At 37.2% G+C, this 20,228-nt stretch overlaps 1 protein-coding gene and 1 long non-coding RNA gene across 3 annotated transcripts; one reads left to right on the plus strand and one right to left on the minus strand.

Moving 5' to 3' along the window:
• Positions 1-553: 553 nt before the first annotated feature.
• Positions 554-19,905, minus strand: LOC101222631 (thiamine biosynthetic bifunctional enzyme TH1, chloroplastic). 2 transcript variants are annotated; one of them, XM_004140364.3, is made up of 10 exons: positions 19,633-19,905; positions 18,730-18,957; positions 17,415-17,489; positions 17,057-17,132; positions 16,903-16,978; positions 12,892-13,026; positions 8,329-8,393; positions 8,103-8,230; positions 7,380-7,636; positions 554-1,319 (listed from the first exon to the last, which is right to left on the minus strand). In XM_004140364.3, the coding sequence occupies exons 1-10, from the start codon at positions 19,666-19,668 to the stop codon at positions 797-799; spliced, it is 1,599 nt and encodes a 532-aa protein (XP_004140412.1). In that variant the 5' UTR covers positions 19,669-19,905; the 3' UTR covers positions 554-796. The 2 variants fall into 2 exon arrangements, with proteins under 2 accessions (XP_004140412.1, XP_031741473.1); XM_031885613.1 differs by having other exon boundaries at positions 18,730-18,915; positions 19,633-19,899.
• On the plus strand, positions 2,806-3,762 carry LOC116403851. Its single transcript, XR_004216759.1, has 2 exons — positions 2,806-3,315; positions 3,559-3,762. It is a non-coding gene; the product is annotated as an uncharacterized LOC116403851 (long non-coding RNA).
• Positions 19,906-20,228: the final 323 nt, after the last annotated feature.

Raw genomic sequence — 20,228 nt, forward strand, 5'->3', positions numbered from 1 at the left:
GCTTGTTATTTCCTTGGATGGTTGGCCTTTGGGCTTGTTTATTTTGTTGAGTCATTCTTTGGCTTGTTGACTTGGATAGACACCTCCAACTTGTTAATCAATTTGGATCAACCTCCAGTTTGTTGATCAACTTACAGGGCCTTTTCTTAAGTTTGAGAAGATTAAATCAACTTGAAGGTTGTGAAGATAGAATTAATTAATTTATCGAAGTCTTCTAAACTTTGAAACTTCAAATAGTTTAGGTATTCCATTCTCAAGAACTTAGAGCATAAATTTTTAATTCAAAATTTGAAATTTTAAGAACTGAATTTGTAATTCAACCCATAAACATGAAAATTTGATAACTACATTTACAATTCAACCTTTAACTAATGTTATACACTTCAAAATTTTATTCAATGTGTATATAGAAGTTATAAAAAAATTTCCAAGGTCTCAACAATTATTGAGTACATATGAGAAACATTTCTGAGGTTGCCGACATGACAGGAACCTGCTTGGCATCTCTTCCTTTGAAATCTTTCTTTTTGAAAAATTAAAGATTGCAATAAGATTTTACGGTTGGTATGAGCCTCCATCTAACTTTTATATTTCACAAAAGTTGCAAAAAGTACTTTTACATAGAAAGGTAACTTAACAATTATTGTTACCATCAGAATGCTTATTATAGCGAATATAAATATGCTCTACTTTATATGAATAGAATCTTACATGACATATATATTGTGACAATTATTTTTATTTCAAAAGGCTTTCTACAAAAAGCAAAGCATTACAAAATTATTCAAACATTTCATCATGTTGTAGCCTCCACTAAAGTAGCATGTAACTTTGAGGCCTCCTCTAAAACACATTGCCTATCAAAAAGAGCTGACACAACAGCAACACCTTTAAGATTTGGGATACCAATTCCCATCACAGCAGCTGCATTAGTGTGATTGATACCGCCAATTGCTACCACTGGCAATTTGGAAGCTAAGCAAACTCTTTTCAATCCATCAATCCCAACGGTTAAATTGTTCGCTTTTGTGTTAGTGGGATAAACTCCACCACACCCAATGTAATCTGCACCATCAATCCATGCCTGTTCCGCTTGCTCCGTTGTCTTGCATGAGACACCGATGATCTTGTTGGGGCCAAGAAGGCGGCGAACTTCATGAGCAGGAATATCGGACTGACCAACGTGTACACCATCCGCATTACACGCAAGTGCAATGTCAATACGATCGTTGATCAACAATGGAACTCCATGTGCACGACAAATCTTTATGCATGACTTTGCTACTTCCAAGAAATCACGAGTTTTAGCATCTTTTTCTCTGTTCATAGAAATAAGAGGGAATTACGTTGGAAGAAAATTAACAGTTGAATAAAAGTTTACAAAACTATGCCTAGTACTCAACTTCTAGCAAAAGTTAATTAAGCCTAGTTTGGTAACTAATTGGTTTTTGGTTTTTGAAATTTAAGTCTATTTACTCTCAATATTTTACCATGGTTTTCATCTTTTTTAAGTGAGAGTTGAATTCTTAATTAAATTTAAAAAACAAGTTCTTAAGAACTTTATTTTTTAATTTTTTTAAAAAAGAAAACAACAGTAGAAAGTAGATACCAAACCAACAAATTTAGAGGTGAAAAGGGTAAAAGGTTCTTCACAGGCTTAATTTCAAAAACTAAAAACTAAGTTTACATTTGGTAACATCTTGATGTTGGTTTTCGTTATTTGTTCTTTAAAATTAAGTCTTTCATTTCCATGTTTTCTGATAATTTGCATTTTTCTTAAATACAATTGATTGAATTTTTAGTCAATTCCAGAAACAACTTTTTGAAAACTACTTTTAGTTTTCAAATTTTGGATTGGTTTTTTAACCGTTGGTACAATGTTGGTACAAATAAAGAAAGTTAGAGGTGGAAGTAGTGTTGTTAGAAATAGTGGGATTAGGTCAATGTTGAAAGTCCAAGAGTAATTGAGATTTACTTTACCCTATTTTTTTATTATTTTAATTAGGCTCGTGTTTCCTATAAATATTTCTACTTTGTACCTTTATTCTCATTAGAAAATAATAAGCAACATTTATACTGTGGCCTTGCATGTACTAGGGTTTCCACATAAACCTTGTGTTCTTCCTTCATCTCTATTTTTGATATGGTATCAGAGCGAGATATTGATGAACCATCACCCACATTTCTGCTGCTCACATCTATTCTTCTAATGGTGGTGAGTCTTCAACACAATCAAATCCTCACATACAGACTTCCTCTCTGTGAATAGCACAACAACAATTGGACATGCTTCGACAACAAATTGCGGCAATTCAAGACATTAGGAGCCACTTTTACCAACCCTAGTCCTAACTTCATACAATCCCACCGATGTATATGAGAATCTTGTAGCATCGTTCGCCTCTTTATCCTCTTTTTATATGTCTAATACAGTGCACATTCAGCAGGATATTTTTCAGTGAAAAAGCCTAATGACCAAAACTATATTTCGTGGTCCCAGTCTATCAAAATGATTCTTGAAGGGCACCACAAATTTGGCTTTCTAACAAGTGAGATATTTCATCCTCCACCGAGAGACCCATAGAAATGGTACTGGAAAAGCGAGGATTCTCTTATTCAGTCTTCATTGATTAATAGTATAGAACCAAAAACAGGTTCACGAATGTAAACTGAGGACAATGAATGGTGACATCATTTTCTAACCGATTCTCCCTTTTCTGGCAAGAAATGGACCTATGTAGAGAAATTGTTCGAAATTGTCCCAACAATGGCATACAATACTCCAAAGATCGAGGAGATTGGTAGGATATATGTTTTTCCGGTTGGTCTCAACCCTAAGTTTGATATTGTCCGCAGACATATACTGGAGCAAGCAAAGACCTATACCCTCTCTGGTCGAGGTTTGTTCTGAGGCTCACCTTGAGGATCGCACCAATGGTATGAGTAGTCTAACAACCCCGCCATTAATTCTACTGCCCTCAGTGCGAAGTCCCCTAGTCATGGTAGTGAGAGGCACAATGGAAAACCGATCCCTATTTGTGAGCATTGTAAGAAATAATGGCATACCATGAGCAGTGTTGGAAGTTACATGGTCATTCCTCAAGAGGTAACAGATGCTCTTCCAACGACAAACAGAACCCAGGACAAGCTTATGTGAGTGAGTCGTCTCCCACCCCTTCTCAGCCACCTAGGAGCCCAACCCGACTACACTAGGAGCTATTGTCCAAAAAATTATATCTCAGTCCTTCAGTCTTATTAGTGTAGATGAGAAGAACATCTGGATCCTGGACTTTGGCGCCACAAATCATTTGACAGGTTTTTCTGATCATTTTGTCTTACATTCCATGTGCTAGAAATGAGAAAATAAGAATTGCAAATAGCTCCTTGGCTCCCATTGTCGAAAAGGGGCAGATTTCTCTTTTTGAAGGATTAACCTTACACAATATGTTGCATGTGCCTCGAGTTTCCTATAATATACTATCTATAAGCAAGAATACTAGTGCGTTGAACTACAAAGCAACATTCTTAACTGATTATTTATTTTTATTTTTTTTGCAGACTTTAGCTCCGGGAGGATGATTGGCACTGTTCGACACAGCAGAAGACTACCTAGTTGATGATGATCTCCTTCCTAGATTTCTAGGATTAGTCTTTTATCTTCACACTTTGCTACTTTCAAAAGGCGATATGTTGTAGCACTTTTGTCTAGGTCATCCCAACTTTCAATACATGAAGCACTTATTTCATCGTCTTTTTTCTAAAGTCGAATTTTCTTCTTTAGCTTGTGATGTGTGCACAAAACAGCATCGAGTCTCTTTTCCCTCGAAACCATACAAGTCAACCCAACCTCACTCTTGTTCATAGCGATGTTTGGGAACCATCTAAGGTGACTACCTCTTCTGGAAAACGATGGTTTGTGACCTTGATTGATGACCATACCCATCGTACTTGGGTTTTCCTTATCTCCGACAAATCTAGAGTCACTTCCACATTTCAGGACTTCTATCACTTCGTAGAAACGTAATTCATACAAAGATTACAATCCTACAAAGTGATAATGGTCGTGACTTTCAAAACCACACCCTTAACGAGTTTTTGTTGTCTAAAGGAATTATTCACCAAAGTTCTTGTGCTTACACCCTCTAAAATAGGGTTGTCAAGTGAAAGAACCATCACCTTTTGAAAGTTATTTGTTCCCTTATGTTGTCTACTTCCCTTCCTATTTATAAGGCGATGTTCTCTCTGCAGCTTATCTCATCAACCGAATGCTTTCCCATGTCCTACACCTCCAAATACCCTTTAGACTGTCTCAAGGAATCCTACCCCTCCACCAGTCTCATCTCTAATGTTCCTCTCCAAGTGTTTAGGTGCATAGCTTATGTTCATAGCCATGAGCCTAACCAAACTAAATTCTCTCCTCAGGCACAACTTGTGTGCTTGTTGGATGTCATCTGCATGAAAGGGACTACAAATTTTTCCACTCACCTTCACGTACGTACTTAGTTACCATGGATGTCACCTTTCTTGAGGATCGTCCTTTCTTTCCTGTTAGTCTATTTTAGAGGGGGAGTGTGAGTGAAGAGTCTAATTATGTGGTTCCTTTGAAGTCTACCTATCCTACTCTGGGTTCCTTACCTGACCCAAATCCCACAGGGCAGTCCTACCTACAAATCAAGCTCCCTGGAAAACCTACTATAAGAGGAATCTTAAAAAGGAAGTTAGATCTCCTACTGTTGGACCAGCTCCGGTCGAAGATCCTAAACTTTTACGAGATTAAGGTATGATTGATTCTATTGACACATATTAATAAATGATTCAAGACGAAGTCCACTAACTCACATACTGGTGAGTGAGAATGACGGGTCCGAGACAATCCTTTGAAAATATGGTTAAAAAGGGCCGTTGATGAAGCCATCACAGACAGAGAGGATACGATTGATGAAAATGAGGTCATTGCAGAATCTACTCACAACGAAACAAAGCAAGACCATCTAGAAAACATTCGTAAGTATGATTCATCCATTGATCTTCCTATTGTACTGAGGAAAGGTACCAGGTCATGTGCAAAGCACTCCATCTCTAATTATGTTTCGTACGAGAACCTTTCACCCCAGTTCAAAGCCTTCATTGTCGTCTTAACTATACTATAATAGCCAAGAATATCCACCTTGCCTTAGAGTGCCCTAAGTGGAAGACTGCGATCTCTACACACTCCCAAGGGACACAAGATTGTAGGATGCAAATGGGTGTTTGCACTAAGTACAAAGCAAATGGTACCCTTGACAGACATAAGACTAGGTTAGTTGCAAAAAGATTCACTTAAACTTATGGGGTTGACTATTCTGAGACTTTTTTCCTATTGTCAAGTTAAACACTGTTAGAGTCTTGTTGTCCGTTGCTGCAAATAAAGATTGGCCTCAATATCAACTTGATTTTAAGAATGTTTTCTTGAATGTAGATTTAGAAGAAAGTGTATGTAAGTCATCCTCCAAGACTTCAAGTTCAATTTGACAAACAGGTTTGCAAGCTTCAAAAGTTGTTGTATGGGTTGAAACAGTCACCAAGAGCTTGGTTTAACAGGTTGTTTACTACTTTTGTCAAGTCCCAGGGATACAATCAAGGCCACTTCGATCACGCCTTGTTCACAAAAAAAGTCTCCAAGACTGAGAAAATTGCATTATTGATCATCTATGTTGATGACATTATACTGTATGGGGATGACACCATTGAGATCATCCAACTAACAAGGAAGATGAGGGATGAGTTTGACATTAAAGACTTGGGGAATCTAAAATACTTCCTTGAGATGGAGGTTGCTAGGCCAGAGAAAGTACACCTTTGATTTATTAGCTAAGACAAGTATGACGGGATGTTATCTTGTTGATACGCCAATTGAGTTCAATGTCAAACTCAAAAATTCAGGTGACAGGTTTCCTGTTGACAAATAGAAATATCAACGCCTTGAGGGAAAGCTGATTTATTTCCCTCACACTAGACCCGACATCTCCTATGCTATAAGTACTATCAGTTAGTTCATGCAGGCTCCTTATGAAGACCACATGGAGGCATTAATAGAATTCTAAGGTATATAAAAGCAACTCCGGTAAAGGGTTGAGGTTTAGGAAAACTGACAGAAGATGTATTGAGGCCTATACTGACTCTGACTGGGCAGGGTCTATTGATGATAGAAAATTCACCTCAAGATACTGCATCTTTGTGTGGGCAATCTTGTTACTTGAAGAAGTAAGAAGCAAGGAGTTATGGTTCGAAGTAGCGTTGAAGTCGAATACAGGTCTATGAGTTCGGAAATCTATGAAGAAATCTGGCTTTAGAAGGTGTTTTCTGATCTTCATCAGAATCAAGAGATGCTTATGAGCCTATTCTGCGATAACATGGTAGCCATTAGCATTGCCAATAACCCGATCCAACATGACAGAACCAAACATGTGAAGATTGACAGACACTTAGAGAGACTAGATATTGGTAGCATCTACATCCTTTACATACAGTGGCAGATCCAAAAAATTTATCAACAGGGGACTTCGAGTTGTAACTTAGAGGATAAATAAAAATCTGAAAAAAACTACATAAGAAAGACTTGAAATCTAGTTGGAAGGGGGGCGGACAAGCATAGTTACCACTAAACTGTCTACAAATATTAAGCATTAATTGGTTTTGTTTATACATATTATATAAAGACAATAAAGTTGAGGGGGGGTTTGAGCCCCCGGGCCTATACTAAATTCGTCAGCGTTTGCATACCCTCGAGTCAACAGATTACTGTTATACTCACAAAGGGGCTCCTTAGACAAAACTTTCAATCATGTGTTAGCATGTTGGATCTTTCCGAAACTTACATCCCAACTTGAGGGAGAGTGTTAGAAATAGTGGGCTTGGGTCATGTTGAAAGCCCAAGCGTAGTTGAGATTTACTTTGCCCTAGTTTTTTTATTATTTTAATTAGGCTCGTGTTGCCTATAAATATTTCCCCTTTGTACCTTCATTATCATCAAAAAATAATAAGGGACATCTATTCCGTGGTTTTTCTCCCTGTACTAGGGTTCCACGTAGATCTTGTGTTCTTTCTTCGTCAAAATAGTTAAGGGTTTATAGACTCAATTTTTAAAAACAAAATGGCTACCAAACACGACCTTCATGGTTCAAGGCCTAAGATATTCAAATCTAGATGACAACTTCACTATCGCTCGCCCAATGAGCACCCAAGGAACATCCAGACTACACTTATGGGTTAATTTCTAAAGCCATTTAACCTTTGAACTGAGGTGTTGAGAGGAGATATAAAATGCAACAAAGAATTCCATGCATTTTGAAGTAATGACTTAAAATTATATATCAACTTATACAAGACATTAGGCAAACCTTATTTGAACAATAGTAGCACCTCCTTCCACTGCATCTTTAACAGCATCAGTGATAGAACGGTCCCAACGCTCATTCATACCTGAATCCGTAACAGCATACAAAAACAAGTCAGCTGGATTGAAACATCCCTGACTGTAGGAACTTGGTTCTCGATTCTTGAGACAACATAGATGATCGAATGGGCCTTGAGGTCCATGTCCAATGTTAATGTCCTTGCTGTACCTCAATGCTCTTTCGATGAACTGTTTGCTTGCCTGTAAAAATTCAGATAAGTAAAACCTTAGTTGTAGGCAGTCATCAAGTCTGTTAATCAACAACAAAGCTTATAAGCGTGATTCAGTCATCAAATGGATATGGAGTGAGAATGATGTCTTTTCATCCAAAAAGAAAGAAGACAAATAATCAAAGAATCCAAAACTCCTAATTTAATTGAGGGGCAACCATATTTTGATGAATGAGTTAAGAAAATATATCATAATAAGATGTTTGTTTCTATTATTTTCTTCTCTCCTTTTTCATCAATAAGATTGTCGATGCTATTTTTCCTTGTATGATGCTCATGGCCCACCCTAACGGTAAATTAGAGCTATTACTACAGCTAGATTATTATAACTAGATTTCTTTAACTATTCAATAGGAAGTTGTATTATGAGCCCTTAAGACTTGGATCTTCTTACGGCTGAAGTTAGTAAATTAAAGAAGAGATCCATATACAATTACCTTAACAGCTGAGAACATTGAAGACCCTTTAGCAAGTTCAGCTGCAATGCATGATGCTAAGCTGCATCCAGTACCATGTGTGTTGCGAGACTTTATGCGTGAAGATCGTAGCTCATGCAAATCCTTGCCTGTGAAAATTATTTTAAATTTTGGATTCAATGGATGTTTCCTTCGTAACAAAAAGAAATAATATCAAATTGTCAAAATTTTGCAAATATGTACTTACCATCAAAGAATATATCAACCGCATCCAATGAATCGGGCAGGTCCCCACCTTTGATAAGTACATTTCTGAAAACAGCACAACACTCCGTAAGTTAATTTTTAATAAAATATAGAACCATTGAACCAAATGCCAATAATGTATATTGTCTTAGGACCGTCATGCCTACAAAATTAAACCTTCTATAACCTATGGATGACCGTATGAAACTGAGGCCTTCTAAAATGTGTGAGGTTGATTTTAATTGGTTAGAAAATTGAATTCGAAATTATTGTTATCGTTTCTTTATTTGAATATAATATTAAAAACTGAGGATGGGAAACTAGACCTCCGACCCGGAAAAAGGGAATAGGACTAACTCATTTTGCCAAACCGAAATGGAGCGCTGGCAAAAATAGCAAAAAAATTTATGATAATAGGACTCATGTTGCTGCATTTTTCAAAATTGCAAAAGTAACAAATTTAAAAGTTGATAACCATTTGATGATAACCCTCTGATATCACTAATTACTTGTCATATTCGCAATATGCAAAAAAGAGGTGTCATGGGCTGTATTTTCCTAAATGTTTGTTATTTGATGCAATTTTCCAATCGAAATTATCTTTATAGTTAATAGCTTGCAGAACAAGAAATTAGAATATATATATATATACACACATATATAAAATTAAGAATCCAAGGAGAGAAATTTGGATGTTTTTCTTTGAGTAAACCCATGCCTAAACCTGAACTCGGCATCCCACCCTCCCGTCACTCATTCTATAATTCCCTATCTTTGTTTTCTATCGATAAAATTATTTCTATTGACAAAATTCCATGTAATCACAAATTGACCTGTAATTAATTTGCGACCAATTACAAATTTGCATGCTTCCTAGAATTAAAATTAGAAACATGACAGTGGCAAATCAAATGGCGCCACTTTTCTAAGCATTGATCCAACGGGCAATGTTAGCTTGTCCAATCGAATTACACTAAGTGGCGATTGGCCCGAAGCTAGGCTGTCCCAGGTTTAATAAAATAAATTGGGACAAACTTGAACAATAAATCTATTTAAAAACATATTAATTTAAGATCAAGTCTAAAAGTTGAGCCCAAAGTCAACCAAGCCCACATGGGCCTCCCAAAACTATATAAACAGAGAATACGCATCATTTGATACATTCAGGCAGAGATCCAAAAATCAATATTTAGAGAATTCAACAAAATGACCCTCAACAAATTAAGCATATCTTCCCCAATGAATAGATCGTCTCGTCTTCAACAAATTGAGCATCTCTTCTAAACGAATAAATTGTCTCTTCAACGAATTGATCTTTTCCAAATTGATTGTATCTTCATCATCTATAAACTAAAGACCGATCTCCTCAAAGATCTAAAGGCTTCGACAAATTAATTGTATCTTCATCATCTACAGACCCTTTGATGTAACTCAAATAAGAGAATTGTATTAATGTTTTTCAAGTTGTGAATACAAGAAGATAACTACTCAATTTATAGCAAAAAGTAAACTAATCCTAATCCTAATTCTAAGAGAAAACTTAACAAAAGTGAACTAATTTTAATCTAATTAATAAAAAACTTAACAAATGCCTTTGGGAATAGGTAAAGGTGTATACAGTCCAGTATTCTGCTGCTGTCCTTTGGCAGTTTGGCACGTAAAACAGTGCTTAACAGTCTTTGTAACATCTCGGTGGAGTTGAGGCCAATAAAACCTATCACTCAATAATTGGTAAGTTTTGTCTATGCCAAAATGCCCCACAAGACCATTCTGAGAATCGGCAGAAGATGCTGAGCAAAGCTGCTGGCCTGAAGAGTGGGGCTGATCCGTAACATCAACTGCGGAAGACCCACTACGCGGTTCGAGTTGATGAACAGGAGAAGGCCGCAATACGAGAGGAAAGTGGTAAGACCAAGAATTCCGCTTTTTCCGCAGAGCAAGTGGGGAGAGGTAGGTTCACCATACCTCGAAAGGAAGAGTGCCGGATCGAGAAGCTGCCCACGGAGCGGTGCGAGAAGCTGCTCGAGTTTACATTTGACTGATTTTTTTCCACTCAAAGAAATGCCGGCGGTCTTTCACTGACGAAGCGAAGAGGGAAGAGAAGAAGAATCCTACGAAGAGATGTTCTAGGAATGCAAAGAAGATTATTCTTAAAGAGAAAATCGTTAGTTAAATGGAAGTCATTACAATTGACATGATCAACACAAAGAGACCAAATTTGACTAAAATCGGGGTCGTCTTTATAAAGAGTGGGCAAAGAATCAAATGCAACTACTTGAAATTTAGAACAAGCTTTTCTTGAACAAGTTTTGAGGAGACAATGTTCTCGCTACTTCCGCCATCAATTATGACATTGCAAACTTTACCTAATTGCAAACTTTACCGTTGATTGTGCAGCGAGTATGGAACAATGAATGTCGTTGAGGGTGAGTTTCCGTTTTTGGTGTTAGGAGAATTCGTTGTATCATGCAAGATAGTTGTTCCCCTTCATCCAGTTCCAACTCATTTATTTCCTATTCGGAATTAGGTTCAGCTTCGTCTTCTTGGCTCCCTCCTTCCTCAACATGTGCTACCATCTTCCGTTGTGGGCATTGATTGGATAAGTGTCCCTTTTGGTTGCACCAGTAGCAAAATCCCAAATTCAGTCTTGGGTAGTTGGTTGAACCATTCTTCTTGGTAGAGAGTTCTCAAGTTCTTGGGCTATGAGTTGTTTTGGAAGGTTGTCCTTCTTTCGCCATTGTTGTACCGGAGCCTTGAGCTTGCTTGGCATTGTCATAGTTCTTTCGTTGGTACGGGGCGAATGCCTTCTCCCACAGGTTCTTCTCGATGCCGCTGTTTTTCTGCCTTTTTTCCAGCTTCCATTCCGCTTTAAAAGCCATCAAAATTGCAGCCAGTAGTGTGGCTATGGGCTGTAAATCTAGCTGTTCGTATATGTCTTCCTTAAGACCATCAACAAATCTTGCTATTTGATAATTTTCACTCCCGTTCGTCTGAGTTCTTGCACTTAGACGGTGAAACTCCTCTGCATATTCTCCCATTTTCCTATTACCTTGACGGCATCATTGATATTGTTGATAAAGAATCTTTTCGAAATCCGTGGGTAGAAAGTGTTCTTTCATCATCTTGAGCATTCTTGGCCAGCTCCTTATGGGTGTTTTGCCAATTAAGCGTCGATTGACTTGGATTTGATCCCACCAAGCCGATGCACCCAATTTGAGCTTCAGTGAGACCATCTTGACTTTCTTGTCTTCGGCTGTCTTCATATACTCAAAGAAGCTCTCCACATTTTTAACCCAATCAAGAAATGCTTCTACATCCAATTTACCACTGAAATTTGGTAAATCGACCTTCATCTTGAAGTTTTGCTGAAACATTCCTCTTCTTAGATCTCCTCTATATCAGGCTGGTTCTAATCTGCCTTCAAAATAATCTTCTCCACCATTTCGGCCCCTTCTGAAAACTAGGTTTTGATATCTAATCTCTCTCTGTCGCCGGCCATCTCCCAAATTTCCTCCGTCTTTGGCATGGCCGAAATAACATCTCCTCCTCTTCAAAACCCTCTAAAACTTGAAGACCCATATTGGGTTCTTGTAGTCGGCGGCCTCTGAGGTGGTCCCCACCTTTCTCGGACAATTCTAACGAACTCTGGCGATTTTTGTGTTCCGAATTCCGAGTTCTTGGTGGTTACCATTTCCGATCTCTTGCTGCTGAAGAAGGGCAGTCAACGCCTCTTCAAGCCAGCGAGCAAGTCTCTCCATAATTGTTTCAAGAACTCCCATTTGGTTGAATATTTCTGCTATGCTTTCTTCAATGGCCATCAATCGGGCAGTCGAAGTGCGTGGAGATGGGAGTTCTTCCTCTGTCGGCACTACCACCTTTCCCTTGTCAGAGGTGTTCTTGCCGGTCACAGCTCCCTTCATCGGTGAAGCTCTAATAGCAAGTTAGTGTATGTCCGATTCTTGGACAGAACACGTAAAGAGACTAAAGTCTTTGTTCCGGAAATTTTTCTATTATCCCCACAAATTGACAAACTATTGGGTTTTTATACTAAACCCAATAGCCAACTAATATATCAGGAAAATATAAAACATTACAGCTTCCAACAGTCAACTAATTACTAACAGCACAGTGGGGGAATATATAAAACCACGACCAATCCATGATGGTTTATTTACACCCTTCAAATTATAAAAGATAACTTGTTTCAAAAGTACTCCCAATACTTTCAAATGTTTGAAATATTACAATCCAATTTTCTATTCTAGATCAGCACAACATGGTTTCATATCCTAAAATTTCATCCGAAATTCTAAAGGATTTGTACTCCTAGAGTAGTTTTAAAACGTTAATGAAAGATGCAACTTTGAAAGAATAGAGGCACCTGCAAAATTCAAAGGTATCTTTGATAATTTAGCTTAAAACTTCCTTTTCGGCCAGAGGCAAGGCAACCAAAAACTTCCTTTTCTTCTCCCTTTCTTATTACGAGAAAAATGGGTGTCTTTCATTGATACCAATGAAATTACAAAGGCAAGCTTATCTGATGACTAATAGATTAAGAACTTACTTTGATCCCATCTGATAGATTAACATTGCAGCATGACGCATGTCAGAAATTGTTGTAAGTGGCATATCACCAAGTAAGGCAGATGCTTCCTTCAAATTTGGAGTTACCAAGTCCGCCATTGGTAGAAGTTTTTCCCTGCAAGCAAAAGACATGTCAAAGATTTATGCAAAACTAACATAAAAAGATCAAACATGACTTCTGAATTTTAAAAAATGAAACTATTTTGATTCAATTAGCGAACTATTGCTCTATTGGGGAATTCGGGTGTCACAAGAGAGAATCCCTGCTATAGATTTTTCACCATTTAATCCCATGCGACATCAAGACACTACTTGACAAGCCTTAATGAACTTTGCCCGAAACACCCACAAGGACACTCAGAACACTAGATGATTGTTAGACCCCCAATTATTCACAGATATAAAAGAAGAGGCAAAAAGGTTCATTAACCAGGAGACAGATCAAGGAGAGATGATTGTAATAAAGAATATGGCAAGTGGGGCCCACAAATAAAGGAGGGATATAAATAGAATGTTTGGGGATTGGAGTAGGTAGGTTTTTTTGTAGTAAAAGGCTGCTGGAGCTTTATGGGAGAGATTGCCAGCCTTCTCTAAGGAGTTTGCTTTGTTTTGTGTTTTCTTGTATTTTCTTGCTTAAACATCTTGTCAACTTCTGGTTTGGTTGATTATTGTAAAGATTACAGCGTGTTGCCTCCATTTGTTGCCTTTGTTAGGATTATTTGTGTTATTTTTAGGGTGATATCGTAACAATGAACTCCCAATTTCAACTCAAACGATCACCACATAACCCAGCTAGAGAGAGGAGTGATGCACATATACATGGTGAAAATATAGCACACCTTATTCGTCAAAGCTCTATGAAAAGTGAAAACCACACTTTACAAGACTCAAGACTAGAAATCTCCCACCATGAGAGATCTTCCCTTGCAAGGTGTGAACTAATGAATACTTGAGATATTGAGATCTCTAAGATAACCTATCTATTTTGAGATGCCTTGAACAATCCCCAAGCTCATCCAGGTGTGGGAGAAATAACTTTAGAAGGGCCAGGTGGGTCCCTAGTGGGCTAAAACCACCCAATACACATGTAATTAGGGCCACTCTTCCATTTTTCCACATTTAACTCCTACCTTTTAGGATAGTGGAGAACATGACCACTTTCTCCCTATTTCATCCACTTCCCACCTTGCATAATTCTAGGCCACCTTCCTACAAATTAGGGAGTAACCACCCATGATGTCTATGATCATGAATACCCACCATTCATCACTATAAATATGTTTAGTAGCTTATTTGGTCAAGCACACTTAATAATCTTTATTATTAAGTGCCTCACAAAATCCCTGCCTCGTGTCATGCATACAAGTTATGTCATGAAACACTTGATAAAATGCATTTCCCTTTACACCCTACTAGAATCGTGTGTGTATATCTCGACATGTTATATTTGATGAAGAAACCATGCCTTACATAACAGAATCAACACACACCACATAATTACCTATCTTGGATGTTACAACATTTTTAGATGCAGAAAGTGACAAATTAGATGCCACAATCAACTCCAAGATTGGCCAAGAAACAATTTCTCAAGCTCCTCTCCATCCTACCTTCAACTCAAATAATTTTGAGACTGTCAGACCATGTAAGACCAAAATAATCTTTGGAGATCCCAACAGTTATAAAGCAATTGTTACCGCGACACCAGATGCCAAGAGCCAAGAACCATCAAGCAATCTCATGTCACTAGACGATCAAAATTCTAAACGAATTGGTGTGGAAGAACATAGCCTAGACGAATGTCAAAACCTTGAGCACGAATCATATGGGCAGATATTAGATCAACCGCCAACCTCAACACCAAAACAGTCAACTGCATCCTCTGCCCATGAGATCTCTCAACCCTCAACTAAATCTAATTTTATTGATTTGCCTACACTTATAATTCTCTGTTTATTGACTTACCTTTTGACGATGCTACAGATTCATTGCCTCCATTACCAACTCAAGATCATGTAGCCCATCCTAAACAAACCAGCAGTAATACCTCTCTCTTTAAATCCCATGGTCACTCGGTCCAAAGTGAAACCAAAATACATAACAAAATCCATTCCTACACAACCTTCCTAGTTAGTGCCACTTGAAGCCCATCTCTTGAACCAAAGACATCTCGCTCTGCACTCAAAATTTCCGTGTGGAAGGATGCAATGGAGGCAAAAATTAAAGCCTTACATGAGAAGCAAACATGGAAACTTGTACCTAAGCCACCCAACACCAACATAGTTGGCTCCAAGTGGATCTTTAAAGAAAATTCAAAGAAGATGGAACCATAGAGAAACACAAAAGGAGACTAGTAGCTCAAGGATATTCTTCAATTGAAGGTCTCGAATATGAGGAAACCTTTAGCCTTGTTAAACCAACAACAATTTGATTAGTACTTGCTCTTGCTGCTTCTTTCAACTAGCCCTGAAACAAATATATGTCAAAAACGCCTTCCTCCACGGTTATCTCAAAGAAAAAGTGTACATGGCTCAACCTCCAGGTTTCACTTACGTTGCTCATCCTGATTGTCTATTTATTGAAATGATCACTTTATGGCTTAAAACAAGCACCTAGAGCTTGGTTCGATAGATCGTCCACTTTCCTTACTCACATAGGACATGTAGCACCTTCGACCCATCTCTCTTCCTTTTCAAAAATTCTAGTACCTTAGTTCTTATGCTTTTTTACGTTGATAATATTATTCTCACTGGCAATGACCCAGCCTTTATTGCCACCTTAGTGACCAAGTTAGGTCAAGAACTTGCTTTAAAAGATTTCAGGATCCTTCACTAGTTCTTAGGAGTTGAAGTAAAGCATATACCCCATGGTTTTCACATCACTCAAATTAAGTATACACACACAGTAGATATCTAGCTAAGGCTAACTAAATGTTTACCCAATATCAACTCCAACAGCAACAAGCAACAAAAAATGCCCAAGAGATGATGAACTAGTCGATCCTACCACTTATAGAGGCCTTGCTGGGTCCATCCAATACCTCACCTTAACAAGACCTGACATCGCCTTTGCCATCAACAAAGCTTGTAAAAGATGCAACTACCCACAATGCAGCACTCCAGGGAAGTTAAATGCACTCTAAGCATAGTATGCATCATGGCATCATTTTTCTTAAAAACAATTGCCTTAAGCACTATGATTTTAGTGATACAGATTGGTTGATTGTCCAACCACAAGGAGGAGCACCTCAGGCATTTGTGTGTATCTTGGATCCAACCTCATCTCATGGGTTTCGAAGAAGCACCCAACTGTCTCTAGATCCAGCGTTGAGGTAGAATATCTAGCTATGGCAAATGCAATCGCAGAACTCACTTGGATCACATTCTTGCTGTGACATTGAAATCTCATTATTTAAAGCTCCTGAACATTTCAGCGATAATATGAGTGCTCTCCAAATGTCCATCAACCCCGTGTAGTCCCTCATATTTCAGCGATAATACGAGTTCTTTTTTTATTAGAAACATGCCAGAAATTGTATAAAAGAAAAGCTTCTAAAGCAGCCTACACAAGCGGAGAGGTTTTGAAACCCTCAATCTAACAAGTGAAAGTGAACATAGTAGCAATACCACATAAAAGATAAAACATCACATTATAGGCAGATTCATATAGCTCTTGCTATGATGAATGGATGCCATCTAAAATCATGGTGGGGAGAGGAACAAAATAGTATTATTTTTCAAATTATTGTGTGATTCATGAGGATTTCAAGCCTCAATAAGCTCTTATAAACGTGCGTCAGATGTAAGCTTTAACGTTAAAAGTTTGAGCTCCACACATAAGTTTCGGAAGCCTTTTAAACCAGAAAACACTGTCCCAATTATGAAGATATTGAAAAAATGAAAATATGGAACGAAAGAAATTATCATAATCATACAAATAGAATCCCCTTGAAGGACTGAAGATATTCCATTTCAAGAAAGCATCAACTTACTGTAACACTGAAATAATAGCAGGACCAGCCAGAACATCTCCACTAGTAGACACCATGACAGGATCAACCACCAAAGCTGCCTTTAATTACATTAAAATTTAAACCACGATTAAATCAAAGAAATCCACCAACAACTTCCTTAATTACTTTATACCTCGAACGGGAAACTCCTTCAAGCACTGATGTAGAACTTGAACGATGCCAGTAGAAGGTAGCATTCCTGTTTTCACCTAAATTAATGTAATCATTAGTAATCTTCTATCCGTGCTTACCAGATTAAATAAAGTACATATTAGTATGTACTCTGAAAGAACAATAAAAGCTACCCGGTGCAATATCCCATACATGAACAGTCCACATTCTTGTTAGCATGAGCTCCTAAGAAAAATCAGTAGGCAACCATACCTTGAAATTTCTTATTTAATATATATATTGATGGATTTACGAAGAGCCTACTCTCAACCCTAATTTAGTTATACTCACCACATCAAACCTAATTTAATTATACTCACCACATCCACTTGCATATCAGAGAGAACAGATTTCAGCTGCTTTGAAACAAAGCCCTCCGGAACAACGTTTACATCCTGAAAAAGTTATTGCAGCTTATTGTTAAACAAAATTTTAAGTTAATATTAATTCAAAACAAGCAAAAGCTAACTACAACAAATATATTCTAAGAGTGAGTTTAGAATGATTTTTGCAAAGGTGAAAAGTGTTTTATGCTAGTACTACTCAAATTTTTCGTAATGTTTAATTAGGTATTTAAAAGCGGTTTTGAAAATTATTTAGAGAACTATGCATGTATTTAAGTGTTCGTAGAATAAGTGTTAAGTACTTCTCTAATTAGACCAGAACTCAGTGTCATTGTACTCTATATCGTTTGAAACATCAATTTCATTTGGTTATCCAAGGGATTCTTCAAAGGGTCCATTGCTTCACATAAAGTGTTTAATATTGTTTCACTTAACTTTATATATAGCTCTCAACCCCATGGTCATAATCAAACTGTTCTTATACCAAATCGAATCTAGTACCTTTGTATGTGTCTAGAACTTACAAGATAGTCAAGTGATTCAAGGTACTTAGACTCTCCCCTCTTGAGATCTCTCTCAAACCCTAACTCAACCACCACAGTATTGTCTTACTACTCCCTCTCTCTATCTCAATTTATAACCAAGTATCCTAACAACTTGTCTAACTAAATAATAATATAACCCTTAAATACTGTAGTAAATAACATTGCAATTATGCAACTTGGGTCACCTGAAAATACTAATAATTACAAAAAATCTTCGAAACTGAACGCACCCAACGGAAACGTGAGATCCAACAAAAAACAAAACATCATTAGGATCCCTTTCCAACCCTCTAAACACTATTATTCCACACATATCAAAGACCTCACAAAACAGTGCACACTTCGGCAAGGCACAAGAATTAGCTTTTCTCACCAAATGGATGGAGGAAGAACTCTTTGATCATATCACTAGTACTTTAGCCATGAGAAAGGTGCTTTTCACCATGCCAAAAGCAACCCTAAACACACCCTAGACAGCATTTAATAAAGTGCTAACGAAGTATTAGCTTTCACTTAAAAGCATGATTTCAAAAATTATCCCAAACTCTCAAAAAAAACATTAGAATTTGCCCATTGCAGCATGTAAAACCATTTTCTACACTCCAATATACCAAAACAGTCGGACAAATAGCAAGTGAACGTTTGATTATTCATACACCAGTCTTTCCCATTATTCTTTCAACCCAAAACAAAAAAAAACAATACATAAATATAGATAATAATAATAATGAGTGTGTGATAATGACCTGAACCCCCACAGTATTCTGTGCAGTAATAGCAGTTATCACAGTGGAGCAATACACTCCACGAGCAGCACAAGTCTTAAGATCTGCTTGGATTCCAGCCCCTGCTCCCGAATCAGAACCAGCAACACTCAACACATGGGGAATACACGTCTCATTTCGATTACTTGAAGCTACAACCATTTCATCCTGCTTCTTCATGGCCATACAAAATCTAGAAACTTGATTGAACTAAAATAGACAACAGTAAAGATTAAGGCACAGAGAGGAAAACCTATAAACTATAAAATATATTTTCATAATAGATAAAGCTAACCCTCTGCTTGGAATCCCTTAATGTGGAAAGAACTTCAAATTAATTTAGGATGCATAAAAATGGGGGTAGGAATCTTGAAATCTTATTTTTGTTTAAATAAAATAAAATAAATTGGTTTACATAGGTCTGATAAGAGAGGATTTTAAATCTTCTTTTATGAATATTCGTGAGTGAACAGCGTGTTCTATAACATTTGAACCTAAAAAATTAATTTTCAAGTAAGTGTCAGGATCTATTGGTGAGTTATTAAGAGTATGTTTCCTTTTTACCGATAAAACACCCACGATGGCTTCGTAAACTTGAACAATTATGTTTCCAATTCTACAAATATAATAATATCTGCCTAGCCGCCTCCAATTGCCATGAAGTTTCTTCTATATTCAACGAGACTCAGTGCTATTCAATCAAACTAGAGTCAAAGTTAAGTTTTCAATTTAGCCTGTGCATTGTATTTTGGTGGGTTTATCGAATTGATAAATTTAATTTGAATATTTTATAGTTTATAATTCCAACAAGTCTTTTTATAGCCAACAAAACTACAGGGCTGTTCTAAATTTTCTTATCCAAGGAAACAATATAAAAAATAAGACCTTAGGGATCTGAGAAATGAGGGGCAGCGGCACCATCTCACCAACGGCGCCGGCTAGGGGTTGAACAACTGCGTTTCTGAGAAATAAAACAGAGATATGTAGCTGTAATGGCTCAAGGAGGCGAGAAAGTGGGAGAGGGAGAAGGCGGCGAAAATTTGGTCGGACGGCTGAGAATGAAGTGTGTGGCGGCGGCGCTGAGTCGGTGGAGTGCAATGTGGCTGAAAATGAAATAGGGTTTTGAAGTCACAAAATTTAAGAAAACTAATAACAAACTCTTGCAATATATATATGTATAAAGATGAACAGATGATGTATTTTTGAATAGCAACTTCATACAATAAACAATATTGATCAACACAAATATGGACACATCAATTTACATGATTGGTTAACAATGAGTTAGCTAACTCAAATGAGAAAGTAATTTTATGATTTAGAGATAAATATTATATTATAGATTAGAAACGTACGTTTAAAGTATAGAGTTTATATATAGTGTATATATTGTGATTGTTCATCAAGAGTGCCAAAGAACTCGATCTAGAGCATTCAAACAAAATATGTAAATATGTATAGTGCATATTATGAAATAAATC

Source organism: Cucumis sativus, chromosome 5 (genome assembly GCF_000004075.3).
Source record: "Cucumis sativus cultivar 9930 chromosome 5, Cucumber_9930_V3, whole genome shotgun sequence".
Classification (NCBI taxonomy): Eukaryota; Viridiplantae; Streptophyta; class Magnoliopsida; order Cucurbitales; family Cucurbitaceae; genus Cucumis; species Cucumis sativus.

Excerpts from the sequence above, each read along its gene's own strand:
- LOC101222631 (XM_004140364.3), bottom strand. The coding sequence starts at position 19,668 with ATGGTGCCGCTGCCCCTCATTTCTCAGATCCCTAAG. Across the intron at positions 8,231-8,328 it reads GGTTGATATATTCTTTGATG|GCAAGGATTTGCATGAGCTA; the intron begins GTAAGTACATAT and ends TAATTTTCACAG. Across the intron at positions 7,637-8,102 it reads CAATGTTCTCAGCTGTTAAG|GCAAGCAAACAGTTCATCGA; the intron begins GTAATTGTATAT and ends GAATTTTTACAG.